General features: G+C 43.5%; 1 protein-coding gene across 1 annotated transcript; it reads left to right on the top strand.

The window, feature by feature from the left end:
- The first annotated feature begins 6,192 nt into the window (after positions 1-6,192).
- On the top strand, positions 6,193-8,519 carry LOC101935598 (interleukin-17F-like). The gene is made up of 3 exons (XM_065587291.1): positions 6,193-6,219; positions 7,571-7,818; positions 8,282-8,519. The coding sequence occupies exons 1-3, from the start codon at positions 6,193-6,195 to the stop codon at positions 8,517-8,519; spliced, it is 513 nt and encodes a 170-aa protein (XP_065443363.1).
- The last annotated feature ends 14,753 nt before the right edge of the window (positions 8,520-23,272 follow it).

Here is a 23,272-nt window from a genome sequence, read left to right as displayed (position 1 = left end):
AGACTCTGAAAAAAGCAAAAATGTAGTTTTCTTTCTTATTCTGAAAATGGATATGGAACTTAAAACCAAATTTGCAGTAATTTAACTATCTATGTAAACCCCCAGGAAAACAGTGGTGAAAGGGTATACTTTTGTATCTCTATTTAAATGATCTATTTATACAATTATTTATACCATTAAGAGGTGAGATTCAAAATAATGTATCTGATTATTATCTGTATTTATTCAATAAAAATTCGGTGAATAGATCTACTGTTTCTTTGTGTGCAATGTTGCCATCTAATGAGTGATCCACCGAGAGGATAAGGTCTCTATTACTGCTGTCTCTTAAAGGAGATCTCCAAGAGCTCAAGTGATAGAGGTTCATTTTTGGTAGAGCTGAAGAAGCAGGGTTCTAGAACCAACACCCTGGTTTGTGTGTGACTGATTTACCTAGTAATTGTGTTTGCCATCTGCAGCACATTTTTCACATGATCTGTGACACACAACATAGCCAAGTCACTCAATTCAAGTGGCAGGTATATTGGTAGAGAGGGGTATAGCTTATTCAGGAAGGACAAGCAGGGGAAAAAGGGAGGAGGTGTTCCATTATAAATCAAGAATACATACACTTTTTCAGAGGTCCAGAAGATGGTGAGAGGCAGAGCTGTTGAGAATTTCTGAGTAAAGATAAAAGGGGAAAAATAGGACTTAGGTCATGGTAGGGGTCTATCATACACCACCAAATCAGGAACAAGGCAATAAACAGATGTTCTTTAAATACATTAGGAGCAAGAGAAAGACAAAGGAAAGTGTAGGTCCTCTACTTAGCGGGGAAGAAGAGCTAATAACTGATGCTATCAAGAAGGCTAACGTGTTTAATGCTTATTTTGCTTTCAGTCTTCACTAAAAAAATTAATAGTGACTGGATACTCAACACAATTAATATTAACTGCAAGGGGGAAGGAACACAAGCCAAAATAGGGAAAGAACACATTAAAAAGTATTTAGATGTATTCAAGTCAGCAGGGCCTGATAAAATTCATTGTAGGATCTCTACGGAACTAGCTGAAGCAAACTTGGAACCTTTAGCAATTGTATTCAAGAACTCATGGAGAACAGGTAAGGTCCCAGAGGGCTGTAGAAGGGCAAACATAATACCTATCACATTCCAGGGTGCAATCCAGACCAGTGAATCACCACCTGCCCTGCAACCTTGGGTGCTTTACAGTGCTTTGCTGTTGTAGCTCCCAAGCTGAGCCACTCACAAACAGCTAAACAGCATGCCGGTCACATCCTGAGCGTCGGTGTAGAGCTGCAGTCCTGGTCCAGGAACTCTGGCTCCAACAGCCAGTCAGCAACACTGTCAAGGTTCCTTCCCCACTCTGAACTTTAGGGTACAGATGTAGGGACCTGCATGAAAACCTCTAAACTTCTCTACCAGCTTAGGTCTGCTTTTGCTGCCACCACTCTCAATTTGCTAACTCCCTTCCCTGGGTAGCCTTGAGAGACTCCTCCATGAATTCCCTGGTGAACACTGATCCAAAACCCCTTGGATCTTAACACAAGGAGGAATTAATCATTTCCCTCCCCTTCCCGTTCCCCCCACCAATTCCTGGTGAGTCCAGATCAATCCCCTTGGATCTTAAAACAAGGAAAAATCAATCAGGTTCTTAAAAAGAAGGCTTTTAATTAAAGAAAGAAAGGTAAAAATCATCTCTGTAAAGTCAAGATGGAAAATAACTTTACAGGGTAATCAAACTTAAAGAGCCCAGAGGAACCCCCTCTAACCTTAGGTTCAAAGTTACAGCAAACAGAGAGAAACACTCTAGCAAAAGGAACATTTACAAGTTGAGAAAACACAGATAAAACTAACACGCCTTGCCTGGCTGCTACTTCAAAGTTTGAAATATGAGAGACTTGTTCAGAAGATTTGGAGAGCATGGATGGATGTCTGGTCCCTCTTAGTCCCAAGAGCGAACAACCCCCAAAACAAAGAGCACACAAAAAAAGCCTTCCCCCCACCAAGATTTGAAAGTATCTTATCCCCTTATTGGTCCTTGGGGTCAGGTGTCAGCCAGGTTACCTGAGCTTCTTAACACTTTACAGGTAAGAGGGTTTTGGTGTCTCTGGCCAGGAGGGATTATAATATTCTACACAGGAGGACTGTTACCCTTCCCTTTATAGTTATGACAAACACACTAGCCACACTCTGACTTCCAGGAGCCTTGGTTAGTACTTGCAGGGTGACCCCAGCACATTCCCAGTCCAAATTTTCCAAAAAAATGTGTCCTGCACGGTCCAGTCCTCTCCCGGACAATTCAGATATTTAGGTCCATTGCCCCTCTGAGGGGTCAATATCCAACAGCCTGTGACTTCAAATGGAGTTACCAAACAGCTCAGTTTAAACACAGCATGGGATTTGCTTTGATTAAAAAATATTAAAAGTTTATTTAATAACAAAGAGAGTGATTTTAAGTGAGTACAAGTACAAGGCATTAAAGAGAAATAAAGAGAAAACACTTTCTAGTAGCTAAAACTTAACAAACTAGACTAGGGTCAAGGTAAAATCCTTACCACATGTTCCCAGCAACATCGCTAAGCAAATTTTCATGCCCGGGTCCTTCACAAAGTCAAAAGGCTGCTTCCTTTATCTTCTTAGGTGAAAGTGAAAGAGCAACAGAGAGACAGGGAGAGAAAGCAAGAGAGATCCTGGGGTGGTTTTGCCCCTCCCTTTTATAGTCCAATCCCCCTTTGGATTGCATTTTCCTGAGGGTTACCACTAGATAAAATTCCTTGCCATTGTGAGGACGGAGCTATGGAGTCTCGAGGTGAAAGAGGTTCCATGTCCTTTGCTAAAATGCAAATCGACCTGTTCCTGCCCCACTTCATTGCCAAAAATGGCCACTTGAGCGGTGAATGCCAATCAACTTTGATGGCACCTGGCTAGAGGCATCAGCTTCTCCTTTGTCTTTGAGAAACAGATTTACTCCCTCCCCAGATTTATGTGGTAAACACAGTTCAGTCAGAATTTTAGCTTATGTTCATAACTTTATATATAATATTGCTACACATATTTCACCATGATGATTGACCAGTGAATTATTAGTTTTCAAATTATACTTCCCAACACACATTTGGTTACAAAGATTATTACGAAGGTGTGTAGGGAGTGAATACAGGGATGCATTCAGTCCCAGTAACTATCTTTAAAAGGGAGAACAAAGAGGAACCAGGGAATTATAGACAAATCAGCCTAACTTTGATACCTGGAAAGATACCAGAATAAATTATTAAACAATCAGTTTGTAAGTATCTAGAGGATAATAGGGTTATGAGAAATAGCATATGATTTGTCAAGAATAAATCATGCCAAGCCAATCTAATTTCCTTCCTGGCCTAGTGGGTGGGGATGGGGGAAGCAGTAGACGTGATATAACTTTATTTTAGTCAAGCTTTTGACAAAGTGCCACATGACATTTTCATAAGCAAACCAGGGAAATGTGGTCTAGATGAAATTACTATAGGGTGGGTGCACAGTAGGTTGGAAGACTGTACTCAAAGAGTAGTTATCCATGGTTCTCTGTCAAATTGGGAGGGTATATTTAGTGGGCTTCTGCAGGGGTCAGTTCTGGGTCTGGCTCTATTCAATATTTTCATTAATGACCTGGACAATAGTGTGGCGAGTACGCTTATAAAATTTGTGAATGACACCAGGCTAGGAGGGGTTGTGGGCACTTTGGAGGACAGGATTAGAATTCAAAACTATCTAAACAAATTAGAGAACTGGTCTGAGATCAACAGAATAAAATTCAATAAAGACCAGTGCAAAGTACTTCACTTAGGAAGGAAAAATCAAATGCACAATTACAAAATGGGGAATAAGTGGCTAGGCGGTAGTACTGCTGAAAAGGATCTGGGGGCTATAGTGGATCCCAAAAGGAATATGGGTCACCAATGTGATTAGGGTGACCAGATGTCCCGAATTTATAGGGACAGTCCTGATATTTGGGGCTTTGTCTTATATAGGTGCCTATTACCCAGGGCTTTGGAGCGGCGCCCAGAGCTGGAGCGCAGAGCAGCTCCGGAGCAGTGGAGCTGCAGGTTTTTGCCTGGGGTTGGCGCTGGAGCTGGAGCGGAACCGGATTACTGCTCCAAAGCCCTGCTATTACCCCCACCCCCGTCCCGATTTTTCACACTTGCTGTCTGGTCACCCTAAATGTGATCCAGCTGCGAAAAAGGCTGATAGTCTGTAAGACAAGGGATGTGATTGTTCCTCTCTCCTCAGCACTGATGAGACCTCAGATGGAATTCTGTATTCAATTCTGATGCCCTACTTTAGAAAAGATTACACCCCTAGCTCGTAGTGTAGATATAGCGTTAGGTCAGCTATTAGGAAAAGTTTGCTAACTATGAGGGTAGTTAAGCTCTGGAATAGGCTTCCAAGGAAGGTTGTGGAAGTCCCATATATTTTCCCTCTCTTAATGGTCTCCAAAGGAGGGATTCCTTCTGCAGGCCCCTTTCGGTCAGGTCAAAGAGTCTAGAGTGAAAAATCAACTAGAAGACAAGGCCCTGAATAATGAACCAATCTGCTCTTTGTACCAGTGTGTGATGACTCTTCTCCCATCTGTGAACAGGCTGCCTTAAGGGAAAGATTAGAAGCATGGAAAAATTCTTCTATGAAGAGCAGCTGAAAAGAGAAGGACTGTTCACCTTAGGGAGCAGGGGAACAAGAGGGGACCATTTCAGTTGAGGGGATCCAGCGATGGAACAGACTTCCAGTGGAGGTCAGACAAATCCAGAGTCTGGCTGACTTTAGGAAACACTGCAAAATCCTACCCTTTGAAAAAAGGCCTTTTCATCATCAAAATGACATAGACGGCCCCTTTTAACTTAAACTCCTACCACCCAACATGAGCTCAAGTAGCGACTTCACTATTGCCATTGATTTTAAATAGCAAGTGTTCAGATATAGATAGATAGATAAATAGATAGATAGATGCATAGGACTGGAAGGGAACTTGAGATCATCTAGTCCAGTCCCCTGCACTCATGGCAGGACTAAGTATTATCTTCTTCCAGCATTATGATAGCCCATCTCATCTCTTCCTAGCTTCCCAACTGAGTTTAACTTGTTGGCATTATGAATGACCCATCTTCCAGACAGAAAGAATAATGAATGGGATAGAGAAAGTAGATTGAGAATTTCTCTTCTCCCTCTCTCAGAATACAAGAGGCCATTCAATGACATGGAAGGCTGGTAAATTCAAAACGGGTAAAAGGAAGTAAGTTTTCACATTATGCATTATTAGTCTGTAGAACTCATTACCATAATCTATAATTGAGGCCAAGATCTTAGCAGAATTGAAACAGAGACTGGGCATTGATATAGGTAACAAGACCATCCTGAGTTATAAGAGTAAATGTTAAAAGAAACCAAGTGTTCGGGAAGGGATTTAAACTTTCATGTGTCAGGGTATAAGCCAGCCTCTAAAAAATATTGGAAGACAGGAGGAAACTTTCCTTGTGGGGCAGGTTCTCCCCAAAATGTACACTTCAGGGGGGTTGTACCTTCCCGTGAAACAGCTTGTGCTGGCCACTGTCAGAGACAGGCCGTTGGACTCGATGGACCATGGGTAGGATCCAGTCTGGCAATTCCTATATTCCTGTGACAGTACAGAGTCTATGATACATGTGGTGTTGCCAGGAAAGACCACAGAGTATCTCAACCTACATTTGATGAAATAACCACAGTTACCTGAATTCACTTAGCACCTAACCTTATTTCTGATCAATACAGCATAAGGATTTTGTGTCTGACTTCAATTTTGTTCCAGAAAGGGAGCAAAATATGCAAATATTCCAAACTGACACTAATTTACTACTTATGACAGTTTATACTCAAACTCCTCGAAATCAACCAGAGGTTTTTAAGGTTAACTGGTAGCAGTTTGTCAGTTACCACAATAACTTCATTTCCTGGAGTTCATCGAGTGGAAGTTTGATGTAAAGTGTTATATAAAGTTAAGTCACAGTCCAGAGCAAGAACCATAAATAAGGTTGGGAAAGCCCAATTGCAATGGAATTGCAATGGAAACTAGGGCAGTGAGAGCAGAAGTCCTTATATAAAGCCCTGAAGTTCATGCACACAGACAGGTTCAGTTGAAAATATCCTATACGCACTTCAGACAACGTAAGAGAGTCTGCAATACGATGACTTTCACAAGGAGTGCTACATTGGTAAGTACCAGCTTTGTTAAATTTGATTGGAACCAATGTAACTTCTAATAGCTATTTCTAGATAAACTGATCTACCTCTTTTTAAAAATCAATTTAATCTAAATTGGGACCAGCAACTACTAAAACATATGGCTATTGCATAGCATCACTACAGGGCAGAGTAATGGTTATTATCACCTTTACTATGCATTTTTGTACCTTCAAATGGTTACATTTCCTTTCACTGTGATTCTGAATTACTGGGTTTATAATGCTCGTTTTAAGGATAAATACAACTTTTTAGTGATTTTTCTTTTACAATTTAGTTACCGGTTTGTACGGTCAACCTTAACTTTGTTTTTTGTTTGGGTATTTCCTTTTTTTTCTCCCTTAATTGTTAAAAATGTCATACATGAAAAATAAACAAGGAAACCACAGAGAATGCTACTGTGTGATATCACTAATCAATTGAAGATATACAATATCCACCCTAAATCTTTTCTTTTTTAAAAAGTCTAATGTTTAGGATCAGAATCACTAGAATGCTGTGGCTGCTTTGTGCTGGTCTGGATTATTAGGAGATATTATTTTCCAAACACAAAACTAGCACTAATTCAATATTAACTTTGAGAACTCAGGCACTCTAAAGTCAGGAAATGAAACGATAAGGTTGAAAACTCAACCTTACTGTGTCTCCTTGTGCTCACTTCTTAGAGTCGAGTTCCTTTATGTGAAATTATTTGTTAAATTAGATTATTTATTATTTAATACAACTTGGAATTTCTTATACTACTAATTTACAGTAAAAGAACGTATGGTCTTAAAACTTTGGTTTCTATTTAGTCTCAATCAGATCAACAGAACAAGCTAAGTTTGATGTTTCTACCTTCAGCTATTGACGAGTTATCTCTGCAAAAAATTTGGAGTCAGGGGGGCAAATTCTCTGCTTGTGTAAATGGTCAAAAGTCCACAGATGTTAATGGAGCTATTCTCATTTACATTAGCAGAGATTGGGCCTGGAAAGAGGATTCCTAGCTCCCAATCCTAAACACTAGCCCACACTCTGCTGTATTTTTGCAAAGGTGTGTATCTTCTTTGGACTTTACTTTTCTATATGTTAGATGTTTATAAGTGCATCCATCTCATAAAAATCATGAGAATTGCCATGGGTTCCTTTTAGACACAAAGGTTTCTGTGAATGAAGTCGAACTTTGTTCATCTCTGAACCTACCAACCACAAGCAGAGTTGGGCGTGCATGAGACCTCCAAGCCAAGAGTTGAATTTCAGGATACAACTTGTTGCTGAAGCCACACAGCCCATTCCTGCATTCTGTGCTCTGCACTAACTAATCGTGGTGTTTCTTTATTTCAGTTCCATTCACTGTTGTTAATGCTGATCCTGGTGCTCCAGGCTAAGAATTCAGCCCATGGAAAGGCAGTACAATCTGGATTCAACACAGAGAGAGGCACTGATGAGAAAAAGAGTGATGACTGCCCGCCCCAAAAAGATGCCAGATTCCTTCTAAGTGTGAAAGTTGACATAAGCATCAGCAGCACAAAGCATGCTATCAAAGTGGGTCATGATGTCAGTAACCGGTCTATGTCTCCCTGGGATTACAGGTACAGTTCATGTCCCCATTGTCACTGCTCTTTTTTTCAGAGCCATTTCTGGAATGACATATCTGAGTGCAAATCCTGCCTCAGAAAGTCCAGCAAAATACCCCCAAAGGCTCAATCCTACACCATTTAAGTCAATGGGAGTTTTGCCATTGATGTTAGTGGGACACTAGGCTTTGGGAACATTGGGCCTAATCCTGAAGTCTTCATCCAGTTGTAATCAAGCCTTATTCAGGCAAAAACTCCCATTGAAACTAGTCAGACCCATGAGCATTGCAGGAGCTCAGACGTTGACCCAGCACAAGCTGACTCTATGAGTCATGGGAAAGGTGCATCTCGAGGAGGCATTTCCAAACGGTGGTTGGGTGATGAGCAAGAATTAGCTGAGGAGAAAGCCCTGCTGATGCAGGGAAGTGGCCAGGCTTCCACTTTGACCAAGTCATTCTCTTTGTGTCTTGCTTCACAGCATTAACGAAGATCCCAACCGGTTCCCTCAAGTGATCGCTCAGGCCAAGTGCCGCCATTACAGCTGTGTGGACTCCACCGGACAGGAGGACTACAGCATGAACTCCATCCCCATCCAACAGGAGATCCTTGTTCTCCAACGGGAGCGGAGAGGCTGCCAGCACACTTACCGGCTGGAGAAACAGCTGGTCACTGTGGGCTGTACCTGTGCCAGGCCCATCATCCATTACCTGCAGTAAGAGAAGTCAGCAGATCAGAAGAAGGAAACTACCTGGAGAAAGAGCCATGGGCCTCAGATTTCACAAATGGCTTGATCCAACTCCCACTGAAAAGGGTTGGAGTCTTTCCACTGATTTCACTGGAATTGGGCCAGGCCATAATCAATAGCCAGATTCAAAGACAGCTGGCCAAAAAAAGGGGGAAGAATACACAATTTTTTTAACAGAAATTCCCCCAGATTTTGAAATTCTGAATTTCAAAATTCAACCAGATCCGTAAGTGGGAGATAAAAGGGTAAAAGTTTTCATAATTGGATATCAACCTTTTCCCCCATTTGTTTGTTGTTTTTTATTTCAAAATTCAAACCATTTTGCCCAGCTCTAGAGTCAATCAATGCCTTGGGAAAATCATCCTGAGACTCTAAAATCCAGAGGCTTTTTTAAGTGCTCATAAAAGTAAATTATTATATTTGTAACAGAACAAGACTCTTAAAAAAGCAAAAATGTAGTTTTCTTTCTTTTTCTGCAAATGGATATGGAACTTAAAACCAAATTTGCAGTAATTTAATTATCTATGTAAACCCCCAGGAAAACAGTGGTGAAATGGTATACTTTTGTATCTCTATTTAAATGATCTATTTATACAATTATTTATACCATTAAGAGGTGAGATTCAAAATAATGTATCTGATTATTATCTGTATTTATTCAATAAAAATTCGGTGAATAGATCTACTGTTTCTTTGTGTGCAATGTTGCCATCTAATGAGTGATCCACCGAGAGGATAAGGTCTCTACTACTGCTGTCTCTTAAAGGAGATCTCCAAGAGCTCAAGTGATAGAGGTTCATTTTTGGTAGCGCTGAAGAAGCAGGGTTCTAGAACCAACATCCTGGTTTGTGTGTGACTGATTTACCTAGTAATTGTGTTTGCCATCTGCAGCACATTTTTCACATTTTTCTGTGAAAAAGATGTAGATAAACCAGAGAGAGTCCAGAGGAGAGCAACAAAAATGATAAAAGGTTTGGAAACCCTGAGCTATAAGGAAAGGTTAAAAAAAAAACCTGGGCATGTTTACTCTTGAGAAAAGAAGACTGAGGGGCGACCTGTTAAGAGTCTTCTCATATGTTAAGGGCTGGTATAAAGAGGACTGTAAATAGTTGTTCTCCATGTCCACTGAAGTAGGACAAGAAGTGATGGGCTTAAACTGCAGGAGATGTAGGCTATGTCTACACTATGAGCTATGGGTCTGATTCCCCTGCTCATACAAACATACTCGCAGTAGCTCACATCCAGAGCTGTGCCAAGTACGTACCCACCAATTTCAGGCAAGTTCGAACTCAGCACAGCTCAGCCATGTCTCTGCTACTGCTACCTGTGTTAGCACAGCTAATTGGAGCTAGCACGAGTGTGTGCACAACACCAGGGAAATCACACCCCTAGCTCGTAGTGTAGACATAGCCTGAGGTCAGCTATTAGGAAAAGCTTGCTAACTATGAGGGTGGTTAAGCTCTGGAATAGGCTTCCAGGGTAGGTTGTGGAATTCCCATCATTGGAGGTTTTTCAGAACAGGGTGGACAAACACCTGTCAGAAGTCGCCTAGATACACTTGGTCCTGCCTCAGCACAAGGGGGCAGGTCTAGATGACCTCTCAGGGCCCCTTCTACCCCTACATGTTTATTATTCTATGAATAGTAGAGCTGTGCAGAGAAAGGTGATTTCTTTTTACAGAGGATTTTGATATTTCATAATTTGGGTTTGTTCCAATTGAGAATGAAAACCAAGAAATGTTAAGTTATCCATGAAAGGGACTGAAACTCTAAGACGGTCCACATGGCTGGCTGGCACAAGGTCATAGACCCTACAAGACCTGGGATACTCCACTTGGCAGGTTGCCACCAAGCCACAGACTTTGGCAGACAACCAGGCAGGCTGCTGACAGGCCAGACAGGCAACCTGGCAGGAAACCAGCATTTTTTCAACAGAACCTTACCTGGACTCTGTCGGCACTTTGGCAAAATCGGACTGCCCCCACAAAAACATTCCAGTTTCACTGAATCAGCAAATTCTGACCAGCTCTGTCTCAGTTATCTCATCTATAAAACCCAGGTAATTATACTAATTTCCCTATCCCACAGATCTATTTAGTTAATTTTCATTTTCGGTACATTGTTCTTTGAAGATAAGAGCTGTGGAAATGCTACATACGATTTTTTATGTGATATGAATCGCACATCAAAAGGCAGCTAAACCCTTCAATTGAGTTATTTTGGCTCCCCAATAGCTTCAAAACATCCAAACTGATTTGTCTCTAAAGCTGGTCATAAATTTTTCAGTGATTTTTTCTATTGATATGTGACCTTTCTTTTTTTTCAAATTTGAACATTTTTGTGAAAAATCTATTTTCAACATTTTAATTAAAATGGTTAATCAAAATGTATATAGAACATTTTTCTTTATTGTGTTTTAGCTTTTTCCTCGTTTCCTTACTCTCTTTTTCTTGGTATAGTGGTTTGGTCATCGTTAAGGACTTCAGAAACCCATGTTTGAATCTCTGCTCTACCACAGACTTCCTGGGTGACCTTGAGCAAGTCACTTAATTTCTCTGTGCCTCATTTTCCCCATCTGTAAAATGGGGTTAATAATTTGCAAGGGTGTTGTGAGGATAAGTGCATTAAAGATTATGAAGTGCTTTGAAATCTACTGATGCAAGGCACTCTGTGAGAGGTAGGTATTATATTCTTGTTTCTTTTTTCTGACAGTCATTGTGGAAAAACAGCATTTTCATTTTTGAAAGCATTTTATTTTTATAAATACCAATATTCTGCCCCAAATTTTTATTTAGTTATTTTTAGGGTCCATTTTGCTAAAAGCAAACAACTTCAGCATTTGTTCACCAAATTGCTTTTTTCAATTTCCAGCCAACTGTATTTATCTCAAAACTATACCATGCAAGCAGACAGATTATCTGTTGTCTGGGCTCATTCCATGTGGGTGAGAGGAACTATACATGAATGAATTAGACTGCTGAGGGTAGAAGATAACCACTGGTGAGGTGAAACGCAGACTTGCCGATCTCCGGAGTGGTTTCTTCCATACTCGTGTTCTTGCAATGCATTCCTCTCCACCAGTCAGTGCTGTGCAGAGGTGTTGAATATAGGGCAAGCTGACAAAGCATTTCTGCAGTGGCTGTGATGATGTGTAGGTGGGGGTGGAAAGCTAGCGCTCTCTGTCTGTGTTTATTTAAAGCGTTATTTTGTTGAGAAAAGAAAGACAAAAATGTCCCACATTTCAAACGTCTGGCTGGTTTGAAAAATCCCGGATGTTAGATGTTGCTGTCATTCCTGGAAGGAGTAAGTTTGTGGTCTGTCATTGTCACCACTGAAATCTCATTTGTGAAAACTACAGAAAATACAGACCTGCAAAGGATGCAGAGGTCAGGATGGGTTGCATGTACCTAACAACTGGTTAGTTTGAGGTTGGGTATGTAAGTACCAGAAAGAATTTAAGGGGAGATTACCCAAAGCACCTCAGGAATTTAGGAGCACAAATCCCACTAAAAGTCAATGAGACTTGTATTCCTGGATTCCTCAAGTGCTTTAGAAATTCTCCTTTTGGACAACAAATAGGGACACATTTTCCATGGTTTTTTCCCCAGCTCTCGTTATAGATAGGAAGGATTGTCTGGTTAGAATGCTAGCTAGAAGATGCAGGTTCAACACCCTGCAGTGCCACAGACTTCCTGTGTGACCTCGGGCAAGTCAGTCTTTCTGTGCCTCAGTTTTCAACCTGTAAAATGGGGACAATAGCATCTCGCAAGATGTTGCAAGGAAGACTGCAAGATGCTCAGATACTATGTGAACGGGGGCTATACGTACTTTAGATCCATACTGTTACCAGCTGTTGTGGTTATCACCTTTGGGAGCCCTACCTACCACAAACAACTCTCCAGCTGAGGCAGAACTATGCTGGTTAGACTTTCTGTGAGCAGCACTGGGCTGAAAACAGCTGCTGAAGCCAGGGAGCCAACTATGTTCAGGCCCCCAGAGTTGCTAACATCAATGGCAATAGTGCCGACAAGGTTAGAGAGAGAGCCAGCTGGGAAATTTCAATTTCAAATTATTTTCATGAAGAGTATTCCCCTTCTTCAACCAGCTCTAGTTACAGAGTGGACAGAGTTCCTTGTCACGGGTTCAGCAGGTCAGGAGACCCCGGATTGATACTTCACCTATGCAGACCAGACTTGAGAGTGCTGGGCTAGCTAATGCAAATGACAGTAGGGGAAACGTCTAGCTGTGGACAATAACCCTGCAGCAAAGGCTGAGAGCAGGGTTTGAGCCCAGGACCTTCCACACCAAAACACAGACTTCTGTCACTTCAACTAGCAGACTAAGTACCCAAGGTGGATAGCTCCAGTTCTAGCTTCCTGAATTCCAGGCTAAGCCCCCCACAAGTTAAAGCTACTCAGCAGCGGCTTTAACATTTGCCACTGGCTTTGGACCTTACCCTGGCAGAGGATGTCCATGGCATGCCACTCCTCCACCATGCCTCTTCCCCAGGCCTGAGATAACAGGCTGAAGGCAGGGGTGAAAGTAATGTAAAGGACTAACCGGTATGCCGGAGTCCTGAGCTGGGGGCGTGGCCTCAACCAGAGTAGGCGTGGCCTCGACCAGAAGAGGTGGGGCCTTTAAATAACTGGGGCCTTTAAATCAAGATTTAAAGGCCCAGGGGCTCTGACTGCGGCTGGGAGCACCTGGGCCTTTAAATCACCCCCGGAGCTCCCAGCTGCAGGGGCGGCTGGGAGCCCCGGGGCTCAGGAGCCCTTTAAATCACTGCCAGAGCCCTGCCACTGCTACCCCAGGGCTCCAGCAGCAGGGCTCAGGAGGTGATTTAAAGGGCCCAGGGCTCCAGCCGCTGCAGGGAGCCCCTTTAAATCGCTAGCCTGGGAAAGCCAGTCCGATCCGGCACGGCATACTGGCTCTTGCCGGTACACCGGACCAGACCGGCTTACTTTCGCCTCTGACTGAAGGTCAGATGCACAGGTCCCAGCAATAGTGTAAATACACCAGCAGGTAGCTCTCCTCCAAAAATAGAACTCTGCACTGCACATTTTCAGGTGGATTATGCCTCTTCAGTCTTGCAAAAGGGCTATAAACAAGTTTGAGAATCTGCTCCTCACACTGATAGGTGCCAACAATGTCAATAGCAGGCCGTTATCGTTTGGGGACCAGTCACAAAGGGCGTGTCTTCACTGCACAGTTAACCCAGTGATTGGTGTCCAGGTCTGAGCACCAGGGTTAGCCTAGCCCAGCTGTGAACATCCTTACCTCAAAGCCCTGCCTGCACTGCTCTATCCCTACTGTTTCTGCATTCTGTGTGTGACTGTGGACATATCCCATGGTTCTTTGTGCTGAGACATTCTGGGATGTTTTCCCAGTCAATTTGTCAACTGGAGAACTCGTCTATCCTTCAGGGGAATTGTGGGAAGGATGTTGGAGAACTGTCATCACTTGAGTGATTTAGCCTGCAAAGTGGGCAGGTTCCCAGCCCAAGTTAAACCAGAGCCGGAGTAACTAATACTCCAGGCTTGAAAGCTGGCCCAGGTTTAAAACACCTCCAAAACCAAGTCAGAGGTTCTTCTGTGTGGATGGTAGGTGGTGTTGGAATTATTATTATTTATTCAGGGCATTAGCACCACACTAATTTAACCATAAATTCCTCTATTAAATCCAAAGGTCAAATGGTATTTATACAATTGCGCTAAGCATGCCTAACAAGCCTAAATAATAAGCAATTTACTACATCCAAACAGTAACAAAACTTTTATAAGCATTTGATCAACAGACGTACAAACAAGCTAGCCACAGGGGTGCTTAGACCCATATTGGTCAGCTCCAATGTGGCCAGGCAGGTGATAGCAATGACCCCTTTAAGAGTTTACTTTTTACACCCTTTAACAAAGACGTGATGTCATTGTGTATTACCGACTTCAGCTAAAAACCTGTCTCAGACAGTTCACCCTTATTTCCAATCTTATGTCCAATAAGATTTACAACCTCCTTTCTCCCACAGCCTTTCTTCTCTGTCTCTTCCCCTCCTTTTTGCTGCCCCACAGTTTTTGCTTTGCAGCTTGTGGGGTGGGAAGGACCATGTTGGCTCCTTCTAAGACAGATTTGTCTTTGTCTTATTTAAAATGACCTGCAGACACCCCTCTTAGCCAGAGGCCTTCTTTTTAGACACTTCCCTTATTTCATTTCAAGAGTATGGGTATGTGCAGTGAAGACATATGCCAAGAGGGACAGGTTACAAAACACGTGACCATTTGTTTTCTGGAAATAATTTGTGGCTCGAGTGAGCATGCCCATTACTATGGTGATGAGGGCCAATTAGGTATTTAGAGAAGTATTATTTACAAAATCTCAGGACCTTCAAACAATGGGGTATGGAACAGCTTCCATATGAGGAGAGAGAAATAAGACTGGGACTTTTCAGCTTGGAAAAGAGACAACTACGTGGGGATATGATAGAGGGCTATAAAATCCTGACTGCTGTGGAGAAAGTAAATAAGGAAGTGTTCTTTACTCCTTCTCATAACGCAAGAAGTAGGGGTCAGGTTTAAACAAAAGGAAGTATTTCTTCACATAATGACAGTTAACCTGTGGAACTCTTTGCCAGAGGATGTTGTGAAGGCCAAGACTGTAACAGAGTTCAAAAAAGAACTAGATAAATTCATGGAGGATAGGTCCATTAATTACTGTTAGCCAGGATGGGAAGAGATGTCCATAGCCTCTGTTCGCCAGTTGCTGGGAATGGGCAACAGGGGATGGATCACTTGATAATTATCTGTTCTGTTCATTCTCTGTGGAGCACCTGGCATTGGACACTGTCAGAAATCAGGATACTGGGCTAGATGGACCTTTGGTCTGACCCAGTATGGTTGTTCTTTTGTTCTAATCCAAGATGGTGACTGAATGGCTCAAGGGGCTGGTGATGGGCTCTAGCTCCTTTCCCCATCAGTACATCCCAACTCCGGTCTACATTGGTCAACACTCCATTTACAAGCTGCAGAGATATCCATGTCACTCTCGGAGCACTTAACAGCTCACTCGGCCAGCGTAATTAAATCTTTATCTCAAGCCTCATTAGTGAAGCTGGGTGGGAAACGGTTTTCCCGTCCCCACAAAATGTTTCAAGGTTTCAAACATTCCATCCTGGACCTGACACACCTTTCCCAACAAAAATTTAGTCTAAACTGAAACATTTCCCCGAAAAGTTTTAGTTTAGTTGATCAACATTTTCTGATGAAAAAAGTTCCATGGAAAAATTCCCAACCAACTGTATTCATGCCTGCTGTACTCACTTGCTGAGCTCAGAAAGCTTCTTGGGTATCGCACATGTTTCTTCAGTAATATTGGACTTGACTTTTGATTGCCTGAATTCTTTTGCTACCAGGAAGGATTTCTTTTCAATTCTATCTACAATCTCATATGGCCTCCATCACCATGAGAAACAGGTCTGTCTTTACATTTCAGTATGCACCCAAAATGTTATAGAATAAATGTAAATAAACAGATACTTTACCATCTGATGGCCATTTCGTGGTTTCATTCCAGTCTCCTGTGGTCAAACTTCCATGACCATAGTCGTCACTGTCTGAAGTAAAGAACTGAGGAGAGTTGGAGGCTGAACTATTCCCTTTACCCTAGAAATGGTCCTTCCAGGATTGGGATGCGTCGAAAGGAAAGCTTGCTCTGTCAGGCCCCATTCTATGAATAAGGGACATTCGTCTCCAGAACTGTCCATCCAGCACCTCCTTTTAAAAATATAAATGACCACCGCCATTTTTTTCAAAGATTTCAATTTCTCCCTGATTTAAGCTCACGGGATGGAATTGTGACTGTGTGATTTTTGCCTCAGTTCACACATCATTGGCTTCCCTTCCAGTTCGGTTCCATGAGTTTCCTGTCAGCTTTGTAAAATGTCAGCAGCAGCAGCAGCCCTGCTAAACTTAAAAAGTGATAAAAATCGACAATAAAAAGCAAACAGAAAGGAAGGTTTGAGATTTTTAGTGTGTAGCAAAAGAGCAGATAATTATTACTTTTAGTCCCAGTTAAAAAAGGAAGATGATCAGATACTATAGTGATGAGTCATATAAATACACAGATAGATTGCTAGATAGAAAGGGCTATGTTGTGTAATGCCAATTGATGAGAGCTAGTCTGAGGAAATGTGATAACATATTTTAGAAGCTGGATATATGAGGAAAATCAAGGCCAAAATCTCAAGGGGGAATTTGGTGAGATCTCTGATATATATTTGAGTTTGCCTGAATAAAGAAGCTGGTTTCAGGTTGCCAACCCTCCAGGATTGTCCGGGAGTCTTCAGGAATTAATGATAAATCTTTAATGAAAAAGATTTATTTTCATCATCATATGATATAATTTTTAATTTAATGAATTAAAAATTATATCATATGATGAAACCTCCAGGAATGCTATCAACTGATGTGCTCTATCCATACCATCTCACCACTGGCTGATTGCAAACTTTAGATGACACACAACAGCCTGGTGACCATGACAAAGGAAGGCCACTCCAGGCAGTTCCATCTTCTGGGGCGCCCCAGAATTTACTTGTGGCCTGGGTTGGAGGGGGGGGCCATTAGCTTTGGGCCCACCATCTCCTGGCAACTCCATCTCCAATAGGTCCATCTTCTGGGGGTGGTACTGGGGAGGAATAGTCCCACAGTCCAGAGGGCTGTCCATGAGACTGGGTAGAGGAAGGCTGTTCCAGGTGGCAGGAGCTGTAGAAAAAGGAGATTCTCACACCAAAGGAGGAAGGACTGTGTGAAGGGACAGGGAGAGGCAGTGTCAGGCAAGCAGAAGGAAAAAGAAGGGGAAAGGAGAGAGGCAAAGGCCCCCGACACTGAAGTCTGGCCAAAGACTGTTAGGTCCAGCTCAAGTTGAGGGGAAGCACCAAGCTGGTTTTATGGTACCTGTGTAGCTCCCCAGTGTTGACGCTAGCTGTGGACTGGTCAGGTCCTTGAAGACTGCTCGCCAGCTGCCTGTGACCCCAAGGGCAATTTCAGTAGCTGCAGCTTGAAGGGTGGCTTACGAACTCCTATTATTATTTCTATTACTTTAGCACTTAGGAGTCCAAGTCATGGATCAGGATCCCATTGTGCTAGGTGCTGTACAAACAGAACAAAAAGATGGCCCCTGTCCCAAAGAGCTTCCAGTCTAAGTGTAAGATAAGAGACAACAGATGGATGCAGACAGACAGAGGAGTACAAGGAAGAAAAGTGACAATATTGATCAGCATGACAGGCTGTGGTCACTGCACATCAGCAGCTCTGTGCCATAGGACATGGGATCATCTCGGGGCTGGATCCATTGGCATTAGGGCTGCTTTGCACCACTGGAGCAGCACAAAAAGCAGCCAGGATCTGGCTTAGGTGTGTAAGATCAGCTGAGCAGGATGCAATTTGGAAAAAAGTAGAGTTATTTCGAATTGGACTCATTTGATGCTGGCAGTGATGAAATTATGCTCTTGACAGGGAGCCAGGGACAGGTTTGTCTGCTGTTCCATTAGTCAGATTCCTGGCAATAAAAGCCAGTCAAATAGGTCATTGCAAATTTTGGCATTTGCTTTTAAATCAAATAATCGTTCAAAGATAAATGGTCCTATTGCTCAGCCAACTCTCTCCAGGAAAGTGGTCTCTTTAGAATGGAATAGGCCTTGGTGCTGGTTCTGTTCAGGCCCCGTCTACACACAGGTTTGCTCTAGTTTAACTAAAGGTGTGCTTTTGAATCAGTATAGTCAGACAAGTCCAAACCCCTGTGTGGATGCGCTTAATTACTTGGTTTATATCAATTTAGCTAAAGTTGATACGTTGCTGGCTCAAGCTAAATTGAGAGGTTACATTGAATTAAGAGTGTCCACACAGGCACTTGCACCAATTTATCTAAAATTATTTAAAAGCCAGTTTAACTCTGTGTTAAGACAAAGCCTCGAGCTGTTTATTCCAGCGCAGCAAATTAGCAGGGGTGGCAACCAAGAAAGGGCTTATCAGGAGGCAGAGAATTTAGGTCACCGTAAGTAACAACAACTGGTGCACGACATGCTGCCCGCTTCCCTCTCAGAGGGTTACTGTAACAAGGGAACTCATATCATGTGGGGAGCTGCCAGAGCGCCTTGTTGGGTTTACGTGCTCGCCACATGAAGGGCTTGGCAGTCATAAAGAAACAGCTCTGTTGTCACAGCCGGCCAGAGTTCGCTTTGCTTTGTAACTGAATGAGAAACGCTTCCCCTCTAGTCACATCAAAGTAGTGTGTTTTACTGGTGTGGCTAGACCCAATTTACGCACACACCACCCCCAGGGAGGAGAAACACACTGCAAACTAGACAAGGGCTAGGTTAGTCGCCCAGACCTACCTCACCTCCAATTTGGGAGAACACGAGGGCTCCAAACCAGACGTTTGGGTCACAGATTTGAAATATGCTGGGAAGAAGACAGGGTTTATCTGCATGAGAAAGTTTCACCGGTCTGAATTGAAACTTTGATTTTGTTACAGTCTTGTGTAGACACTCTTTTGATTTAAGAATGCTTCTCGCTCTCGCTCTCTCTCTCTCTCTCTTTTTTTTTTTGGCTCAACTTTAATCAATTGGGAAGAATTTTGGTTTAGCCATTCCTCAACCAAAGGTAGAGTATTTGCACAGGGATTTACACCAGTTGAAAAACTGATTTCATTTAAAACCGGTGCAACTTTCCCCATGTAAACAAGGAAACAGCTGGTGGAAACTGAAGTTACAGCTAGACGAATTTACACCAGGGAAGACACTAGCTCCCACTATGGCTAGAAAAAGAATAACACTTTAAAATAGAAACCCTCAACAATCTAATCAAATAATAATAATAATAATAATAATAAATAGCAAGTCTTAATTACCAGATTCTTTCCAGACTCCAAACTGGAGTGAAAATGCTTCATTATTAAAGGGAAATGAGTCAGTGAAGACTAGGATATGCTACTACGCCACAGAAGATTCAGGGGGATCCCCACAAGTTCCTGTAGGGCATATAGTGATACATATGATAGCCCCAAACTTGCAATCAGATCAACGTGACTCTTAAAACAATTTGGGTCTGACAGCATGATCAGGACCCATGATTGTAACTGGCAGCTTCACACCCAGGGCCATGTGCTGAAATAAGCATCACACAAAGGAAATACTCCGAAAATGCAAAGGTTTAGGGAGAACATAAGAGCAGATATACTGGGTCAGACCAAAGGTATCCTGTCTTCTGATAGTGGCCAATGCCAAGGGCTTCAGAAGGAATGAACAGAACAGGGGAATTATATAATGATCCATCCCTGTCATCTGTTTCTAGCAATTAGAGGCTTAGGACACCCACAGCATGGAGTTGTATCCCTGTGTGGTGGGGTGATGACCCACCGGTGCGGCACCTCCTGCTGGTCGTCCAGGAAATTAGCTCTTTCCAGCCCGCAGCGCCCTCTGCACACCAGTGTCTCGCCTGCCGCTGGCCCCATGTTCCTCCCGGACCCTGGTGCCCTTTGCCTAGGGGTTCTGCCCACCGCGGTACCCCCTCACTCTGGGTCTCCCTTCCCCGGGGAACCCCCAACCTCCTATCCCCACCTTGCCTCAGTGGCTACTGCCAGTCTCCATCTAGCCCCCACTCACTGGGGCAGACGGCAGTCTGTAAACCACTCGCCATCTGCAAGGGGGGTTGGACCAGCTGTCTCTGCCTATCTCTGGGCTGCCCCTCTGCAGCCCCCGTACCTGCTTGTGGGCCCTTAACTCGGCCTGCAGCCTGGGGCTTTGCTAGGCTGGAGCTCCCCAGCTCCCTCTGCCCTTCCCCAGCACTGCTCCACCCTAGGCCCCACCTGTGACTGCTTCCCCCAATCTGCCTAGCTTTTTCCTCACCGCAGCCCTCTCCCAGGGCTGTTTTAAGCCCTTCAGGGCAGGAGCGGGGTGACCACCCCACTATACCCTGACCATCTTAGCTAATAGTCATTAATGGACCTACCCTCCAAAAACTTGTCGAATACTTTTTTTAACCCAGTTCTACTATTGGCTACTGCAATTCATGTAATAAGTAACAATCGCAGGCATGAATGGCTGTGAGTCTCGCAGCACGGAGGAGTGACTGAAGCATCTGTAGGCACAGCCAAGCTAGCTTGCTAACAATAGCTGACTGAAAAGGTGGGTGAGGTCGTTTTTATTGGACTAGCTGCTGTTGGTGGAAGGGACAAGCTTCCAAGCTACACAGAGCTCTTCTTCAGGTCTGGGGAAGGTAACCAGCGTCCGAGCTAACTACAAGGAGGGACAGACAGTTAAACATAAAGAGGTTGTAGGAGACTACTTAAACTGAAGTGGGCAATAAAGGGTTAGATGGTTAAGCATAAGGGGTTCACACAGGCTGCAGGGACCACCCCTACCTGTCTTTTCTCACATCCTGGGGCCACAGCTACAACCACACTAAAAATTGCAGGGTAACCATGGTAGCACCAGCACAGGCTGCGGCTCAGGCTAGTATCGCAAGTACATGCCCAGGGCCCCAGGAGATATCGTACCGGGGCAGCTAGTGCATGCCACTGTGACTCCACTGCTATCTTTAGCAGGCTAGTGAGATCAAAGCTAGCATGGGTATGTCTACACCTGCTGCAGTCACACCTCCCAACTGCAGTGTAGACATACCCTTAGACCTCAAACCATCCAATTTACCTCATGTCAGTCCTGAGCCAAAGCCCCATTGTAGTCATTTCACTGACTTCAAGGGGCTTCGGATCAAGGCCTTCGACCTTTTGGGTTGTGGCTTTTAAAAATCAAGGGGCATCATGCGGATAGTCAATTTATCCTACTTCTACTCAGCATGGACCTGGCAGGAGGAGATGAAAAAATAAAGACGCTTAAACCTATTTTTTGGTGGGTCTTGTGTTGGAAGAGGGCACAAAGGGAGTCTCTCTCTCTCTCTCTCATAATACATCCCAAGCCAGCACACCGCTTTCTCCAGCCCTGCCCGTACTCTTATAAGGCAAGCGTGCTGCACACTGTGACATGGCTGGTAAGCAGCTGTTGGGACACCTAAGTCACACTGCCCGATGGAACCTTCAAACCACAGTACAGGCAGCAACTCGGGCTTCCTACGGAAGCCTGCAAAGCAAAAGCTCCATCTCAAGCCTGGCTATAGTTCATCACTCAGCCTGCTCCTGCCCTGAGAGCCACTCAATGGGCCGGGTGCTGAATGTACAGTGGGTGTTGCTCCTACTTCTTTTTCTCTCAAATGTTAGGAGAATGTGAAGTAAACTGGCTGAACAAGCAAGCAAGGGAATGTCAGTGAAAGCACTAGGCTGCACCCCCCCGTCCACTCCCCCCAGCTGGTAGCCTTGAAAATAAGGGGCTAATAAGGTGGTACGGGGTGGGAGGGGCACTACAAGTATAATTAAGTTTGACAAGAAGAGGGGGGCGGAAGAGGGAGCTCCATCGCCCTGCGGAGCTAGGGGTTCGGAGAAGAAGGGGTTTCTATCAGTGTACAGAACAGTAGTTGGGGAAGGGGAAGAAAAAATCTCTGTCGGCGTATAGAGATACGTGAAGGGCTTCGGAATATGCTTGCTTGTTTAGCCTGTTGAAACTAAAAGCAAAACTATTATTGTTTAGTCTCTACTTTAGTTACTTCACATTCTCCTAACATCAGTGTAATATTGAACACAGCTTCTGACAAGGTGAGAGGCAGTGACGTTCAGAGTGCGAGGGCACTGCACTGGATTCATGAGACCTAGGGTCTTTTCCCAGCTCTGCCGCTGACCTCCTGTGGGACCTTGGGCAAGTCGCTGGGCCTCTCTTTCCCATCCCATCCTTTGCACGCCTTACCTAGTTAGACCATAATTTCAGGGCATGTGTATGTACAGCATCTAGCACCACGGGGCCCTGGTTTTAGTTGGGATCTATCGGTCCCTACTGGAATACTCACAACTTTTAATTGCCTGATTTCTTTCCCTGCCAGGAAAATAGCATTTTTAAAAAGAAAGAAAACAGTAGCAAACAGAAGCCTGTCCTTGGCTTTATTGAATAAATACAAATAAACAGATACAATGGTCCTGTACTCTGAGCACTTACAGGGCCATAAATATAGTCATATAAATAGATCATATAAATAGAGATATAAACATGTAACAAGTCTTTGCCACTTCTCCTGGAGTTTTTCATTTATGTCAGATTTATTGCTAAACGCCAGCAGAAGCCAGTGGGTCCACTTCTCTCACTTACACTGATGTAAGTCAGGAGTGACTCCAGTGAAATCACAGGAGTTATAACGGGATAAAACCAGGGTAAATGAGATCAGAATCAGGCCCAAAGTCTCTTAGTCAGCGCTACATTAGAAATAGTTGCTGGTATAGGAAAGTCGATTAGAGGTGGGATTTTTTTTTTTTTTTGCAATATTTCTGTAAGGAAAAAGCCCTAGTATAGATGCAGTTATATCAGCGTAACGGTGCATTTGCCAGTATAGTTCATTTCCCTTGCTGAACCAGTATAAGCTATACGGGCAAAAGCGCTAGGAGGGTGTCCTGGCAAACTCTTTCTAGTGTACAGCTAGTCTTGCACTGATTTTCAGTATTCTGTGTCAGATACTGACATGGACACGCACAAAATGATTTGGGAATAGAGTTGGGCTCTCTCACAAATCAGAATTTACATCTCCTGCTTCCCTTCCTTTTGTATGTTGCTTGTCTTCTCAGACTGTAAGCTCTTCAG

This window comes from Chrysemys picta, chromosome 3 (genome assembly GCF_011386835.1).
Source record: "Chrysemys picta bellii isolate R12L10 chromosome 3, ASM1138683v2, whole genome shotgun sequence".
Taxonomy (NCBI): Eukaryota; Metazoa; Chordata; order Testudines; family Emydidae; genus Chrysemys; species Chrysemys picta.
Note: the sequence above shows the minus strand (reverse complement) of the source record. Positions and strands in the feature narration are given on the sequence as shown.

Coding starts and splice junctions, on each gene's coding strand:
- LOC101935598 (XM_065587291.1), top strand. CDS start 6,193: ATGACTTTCACAAGGAGTGCTACATTG. Junction 6,220..7,570: donor TCACAAGGAGTGCTACATTG/GTAAGTACCAGC, acceptor TCTTTATTTCAG/TTCCATTCACTGTTGTTAAT. Junction 7,819..8,281: donor ATGTCTCCCTGGGATTACAG/GTACAGTTCATG, acceptor CTTGCTTCACAG/CATTAACGAAGATCCCAACC.